Source organism: Trachymyrmex septentrionalis, unplaced genomic scaffold, assembly GCF_001594115.1.
Source record: "Trachymyrmex septentrionalis isolate Tsep2-gDNA-1 unplaced genomic scaffold, Tsep1.0 scaffold32, whole genome shotgun sequence".
Lineage (NCBI taxonomy): Eukaryota > Metazoa > Arthropoda > Insecta > Hymenoptera > Formicidae > Trachymyrmex > Trachymyrmex septentrionalis.
In genome coordinates, this window is record NW_017305485.1 from 3,703,880 (window position 1) to 3,710,789 (window position 6,910).

Consider the following 6,910-nt stretch of genomic DNA (forward strand, 5'->3'; position numbering starts at 1 on the left):
TTTTTTTACATTTTAGGGAATTCCGACACACCGTCATTTAAACTGCCTTTCCATTTAGGATTATATTTCGTAATTATTTAAATAGAAGATATCATTTATATAATGACAAAATAACAGATTTTATTCCGTGACTTCTCTTACCATGTACTGTTAGGAAATTTTGTTATTATATTAGTAGATTTTTTTTTATATTCTGCCGATAAGATATAAGACACGATACAAAATTAATTTTCGAATCATTTGACAAATTGCTTGCATACTGTTCTAACATATATATGAATGAAATATAATTATAACATTATGATTATGTAATATTTTACGTTACAATATATAATTATATATAATGATTTTAATTACTATATATATATACTAATTAAAATAATTAAAATATAATAATTAATATTAATAGTGTAAAATATCGTATTTATTATAAATAAAAAATGTGAATATATCATGAGCATCAAATAATTAATAATAAATATTTTAATTGTATTAAAAAGAAATAATTATATTATCACATCATGATAATATAATTGATTCTAATTATTTAAATATTAGTAACTTAAGATTAATAGTAGAAATTACAATATCGTAAAGTAACGAAAATCCCAATATAATATGAGAATATCATAAATATTAAAAATATTAATAACCCTAAATTATGTTCTAAGACACGTTATTACACTAACTTATATTACTATTTATATTATTAGAGGAAAAAATAGGAATGAGATAGTTTACATAAAGCTATTCTGATTTTCCATTGTACTAAACAATTGCTAAAACAATTCTAGTTCTGATTGTACAATATTAAAAACATTGTTTGATTCTCAAAGCAATTTTAGGTCTGCTAATTTGTTCAAATTTATTATGCGATCATAATTTGAGTAAATAAGCTAAAATGCTCTACAAAATTAAAAAATTAAAAAATTTCACAAAAATAAACATGACATTAACAGACAAGTTTCCAAATATCAGAAAAAGTTTTAAATAAAACATTAGTAAGAAAATAAATTATACATTTTCAGTCAAATAAATCTGATTGAGTGAAAATTAGAATTATAAATAATATAAATAATGACAAAAGTTATCACTAGTCTAGAAGTTATATTTCGTTTATTATTCCTCTAAATATTCCAAGAATGCGGGAAGAGAAAGATAAAAATATATCAATATGATAAATATTACTCACAGAAGAGTTAACTGACGCATGAAATAATAAATTACAAATAGAAATATAGAAAACTCCGATGGCTCTCTTAATAATATATTCCTTTTCATATGAAGTAATAGATCCCAAGCTATAAAATAAGTGATATAACGAAAAATTAGCATTTTACTATTCATATTTTCCAATATTTCAGTTATTTTTAAAATAGCTACACGCATAGATTCAATTTGCTGTTCTATTTTGTCCATAGTCTTTATCGAAGTATTATGTGTCTGAAAATGATTATTTCCATTATGCGCGCGCGCGCGCGCGCGTGTATGTGTGTGTGTACACACGCATTAAGCAATACATTTATGTATTAGGCTATCCACAGATTTCTTTTACATCTTACATTTATTTTATTGTATTTATTTCTACCGTGTATTCACTCATCCACACAAAACACAAAAATAAGTATATTTAGAAGTTAATAAATATGCATACATAGGCAACAAACAAATTTATTTTTTTTGTCATAAGGCATCAATAATTCAAAATGGCAGATTTTATTCGGTTTTTATCATCATGTACTGTCAGCATGCTAATTATTATGTTACCAGATTTCTTTTGACATTCTACCGATAAAATGTAAGACATTATTCAAAATTAATTTTCAAATCATTTGACAAATTGTTCGCATACTGTTTTAATATTGAGTTTGCTGATTAATAATGAAAAATATTGTCCCAAAATCATTGTTTATTCAATAGATTAAAATGTATTAGTACATAAATTCTATGTTGAAAATAATATTATGTATAAATAATTTGCTTATAAACATAAGGAAAAGAATAACATAAATAAAATGTCCGTCATTTATTATAAAAGTAAACATATTATTACAAATATCAATTAATAACAAAGTGTTAATAAATAGTATATATGATTAAAATATAATTATAATATTGTGATTATGCAATATTTTAATATTTAATATTATTATATTATATATTGTTTTAATTAAAATAATTAAAATATTCATAAATTAATAATATTAATAATGTAAAACAATGCTACGTAATTTATTGTAAATAATAAATGAGAATATATTATTACTCAATAATTAACGATAAATATTAATGTTTTACTAATTATATTAATTATGTAAAACAAATAATTATATGATCATATCATAATATTATAATCAATTCTAGTTATTTAAAAATTAGTAACTCAAGATTAATAGTATAAAACATATTAAAGTAATATATCGTAAATTAGAATATAATATTCTAAACTATTATAAATATTAAAAATATTAATAATCTTAAATTTTATGTTCTACTACATATTAATATACTAATTTACATTGTCATATACATTATTAGAGAAAAAAACAGAAATATACTATTATATATAGTTTAAAAGTAAAAATAGTTTATATAAAGCTATTCTGATTTTTTGTGCTAAAACAATTGGTAAAACAATTTTAGTCTTGATTGTTTAAAGATATTATCTTAAATTATAAATATTGTTTTAAAGCAATCTTAGCTATGCTCGTCAGTTCAAATTTATAATATAAGTAAAAACACTGTACAAACTTGATAAAAGAAAACATATTATGGCCACAAAAATTATCTCAAGTATGAATGGACTTAATATTATAAATATAAAAAAATTTATTATATGTCTTAAAAACCCTTGGATATTCATCGACATTATTAATATATGCATAGTCAAGAATGAAGCAAAGTGAAAAAACAGTCGCATTTTATGATACATAGTTTTCAATGTTCCATATATTTCTAAAATAGTCGCATGCATGGATTGAATTTCCTGTTCTATAGTCTTTTTCAAAATATTATTACGCGTCTGAAAATAATTATTTCTATTATATACGTATAGTATTGTGTGTGTGTGTGTGCGTGTGCGCGCGCGTGTGTGTGTGTATGTGTGTGTGTACGCGTTATGCAGTACATTTATGTATCTGTCCACAAATTTCTTCTATATTGTACTGTATTTTTTATTACTGTGTATTCACTCATCCACACAAAACGCGAAACAAAAATAAGCACAATTAAAAATTAATAAATATGTACATGTATATACAGGGCGTCTCATAATTCACCCGACAATGTTCGTGGGCAGATAGAATGGATTAAACTGAATCAAAAAATCTTATACCATTTTGCAATTAACAAGATATTAATTACTAAAATTGCCAAATATTGGTTATTTAAATAATTTTTTACTTAAATACTATCAACTTTACAAAAACACTGCAACAGACAAAAGTCATTTATTTTCTTGTCATAGAAACATTTTTTCAGAATTTTTTATCAACTTTTTAGTACTGCATTTTCTTATTTTGACCAATGAGAAAATATGATATAAAAAATTCTAAAAAAATTATAAAAAAATTCTCAGAACTTTATAAGAAGAAAATAAATAATTTTTGTCTCTAACAGTTTTTGAAAAAAAATTATTGAAGACCAATATTCGGCAATTTTTAGTAATTAATATCTTGTTAACTAAAATTGCAAAATGATAGAGGACTTTTCGACTCAGTTTAGTTCGCTCTACTTGCTCAAATGTTGTTAGATAAATTACGGGACATGTATATATACACATGGAGGGAACATACATATACATATTTTTTTGCATGTGACATCAATAATTTTATGTGAACATTATATTAGGTGTAGTAAAAAGTCATCGCGTATTTTTAAAAGACATCTATCAGTAAAAACCGCAATTACTTTCTTACCAACAATATAAATATATCTTGATAGAGTAAAGTTTCAGCTTTAAAAATCTCTTTTTTAAATTATACGATACGACAATTTTTAATGGAGTTATGAGCAATTAAAGTCAAAATAATTCTTTTATTTAATCCGCGATAACTCAGTAATCAAAAGTCGTAGGAATATTTAAAAAAAACGATTTTGTAGGGAAAGTATCAAGCTTTCACGATAGGTAATCGAAAATTTTCTCAAATTCGTTTTGGACACGTTACAAATCCACAAAGTGAGAAGAAAATTTTTCGTCTTTTTCAGCTCGTAGTTTTTGGTATGTAAAAATTATCAAACTCATATAAACTTAAAAAATGTGATAAGCTTTTAAAAGTAGAGATTTCAAGCTTTAAAACCCTTTTTTTAAATTTGAATTTCATTCATTATTGACGAAGATATTGTATATACAACTTTGAGCTAAAAAATACGCGATGACTTTTTACTACACCTAATATGTAATAAAATTTACCTCTTCTTTGGTACTTTTTACTAGTATTTCTGGTTTTTCTTTATTACGCATAACATCTTCCTTCATTGAATCACTTGACATAATTTTCTGTATCTAAAACCATTTATTTCGATAAATTATCATCGATAATAATAATTCAGTTTTACTTTATAAAATTGTAATATTAATTCTAATATAATATAATCTCTTATTAACATAATTTTATCTCATATTAACATAATTAAATTAAAATACTATATATGTGTGTATGATATATCTATCAATGCATACAGCATTCGAAGGAAATAAATGATTTTAACAAGATAGTTTAAAAATAAGTATATTTTTTGGATTCCTAAAATATACCTTTTCAAGTCGGTTTTTTCGATTAAATAACTTAAACTGAATAGTTGTTATTATTAGTTCTTCCTTCAGATACCTTACGAATTTACTTAAAATCTGAAACAAGTTATTTTCGTATTCATTATTATTTAATATTTCAATCAAATTTATATTTATGTATTAATAGGGAGATTATTGTTGAAAGTAAGAAACGTAAAAGAACAAGTAGGATATAAAATAAATATTATATGTTAACAAGATGTAATAGGATGATGAAATTTCTCGAATCTTAAAAAAAAAAATTAATTGGATCAAAATGTCCAATGTTCTGCTCGCACATACTGAGATATTTTTTTATTGGATAAGATATATTAAATATATCCTGTTACTATTAGTTCTTCACTATTAAAAAGGTTCTGTATAATAAGTAAATACAGCATATAATTTACCATGTTTTCTTGCTTTTCAATATTTCCATGATTAAGAATAACAGTTAATGCCGCAAGCACATTGACTTCTCTGTAGAAAAAAAATAACAACTGTATATAAGAATCCAAGTAGCATAGCAGCGTCTGCAAAACGCTAAAAAAACACTTATATACTTTTTTAGCGCTTTTTTTAACGTCTTGGCGCTGAGTGTTACTTGGAAATGTATTACGTATATTTTTAATATATATTTATCATACATATATTAATTTAAACATTTTATAAATTTATAATTTTGAAAAGAGATATCATACTTGGGTTTTATTTTTTCGAAATTCTCCAATATATATTTCAATATTTCAATGTTCTTTGCATGCTTTGCGATAATACGAAGGAAAATATTAACACGATCATTGATTTCTAATGTTACATTGTCCGTCATCTTATTTAAATATATTTGAATAATATTAGAATTTTCAGAGCAGGTCAAGTATTCTAAAATTTTTTTATTATGTTCCTTTTTAGATATTTCCAGCACTTTCATCCAAATAGAATCGTTTGCTTTTATCAAACCTTTACAGAATGTCCAGTCTTTCCACCATGGTAAAATTCTACAACGTGTAATAAAAATAATAAATAACTAATCTTGTATCAGATTTATTAAGTACATCATATTAGAAAAAAATTTATGACTTAAAAATTATTAGAAATATTTCCCATACATACATATATAAGATAACTTCGGTAACGGTATATATGCCGCATTTATAAAAACTTAAATTATTAAATATTATTTACTATGTGTTTATAGTAAACAAACTATATCAGTAAAAACTGTATACTGTCTACTATTATGAAAAAAATATTAGAAATTTAAAATATTTATTTATCATATTAAAAAATAAACTTTTTGAAATCCTTGCATTTTTGTCGTATATCCCATAAGGGATGGGAGATATGTACGGAGGAATGAAAAATTTACAAATATATAGCTACTCATAGGGAAAGGGGGATATGTATGGCTCATAAAAAATTTACAAATAATGCATATAAATAAGACGTATAATGACACAAAAAATTTATAAAATGTGTTTATAGTTAAAGTTTTATTAAGGAATAAGAATGATAAATAGGTATATAAAGTAATTGTTATAAAAATCGTAATAAGATTCCTTATAACAATTACAATCTTCCTACATATATGTATTACAAGTATTATGACATGAGATACATATTTCATATCATGCATTTATTGTATTTAGTGCACTGAATTCAATCTGCGCACTTTATATGCTTTGGGCATAAATCCCGTTCGCTAAAAATACTGTATATTGCAAGGTGGGATATACAAGATAACAAACTAAACAAAGAATACGAAAGCAAAGCACTCGTATTATGTTACACAACATGCTTTACTATTCCACTACACATATGTATCACGAAATAAGCACTAAGTCTTTTATGCCCTACGGTAATCATTTTATGTAGATTATAATTTATGATAGCGTTACTTATTACAATAACAAATCGATTCAACTCACAATAATTATTAATATTAACAATAAGACACTGAAATCATAACACAATACTAATATAACATAAAGACATGTAACAAAGTAATGTGGGAAAATTACTCCTACTCCTTCTATTTTTTCTGATTTCTGCGGCGTAAATCCCAACGCGGCGTATTTGCCGGAATTACTCTCTCTCTCTCTCTCTCTCTCTCTCTCTCTCTCTCTCTCTCTCTCTCTC

At 23.9% G+C, this 6,910-nt stretch overlaps 1 protein-coding gene across 1 annotated transcript in view; it reads right to left on the reverse strand.

The window, feature by feature from the left end:
- Positions 1-4,390: 4,390 nt before the first annotated feature.
- LOC108749834 (aminopeptidase N-like) overlaps positions 4,391-6,910 on the reverse strand; it is a 9,713-nt gene continuing 7,193 nt past the window's right edge. Inside the window, 3 exon segments of the mRNA XM_018488809.1 lie at positions 4,391-4,504; positions 5,182-5,251; positions 5,473-5,769. Coding sequence (XP_018344311.1) covers positions 4,391-4,504; positions 5,182-5,251; positions 5,473-5,769 — 481 coding nt within the window.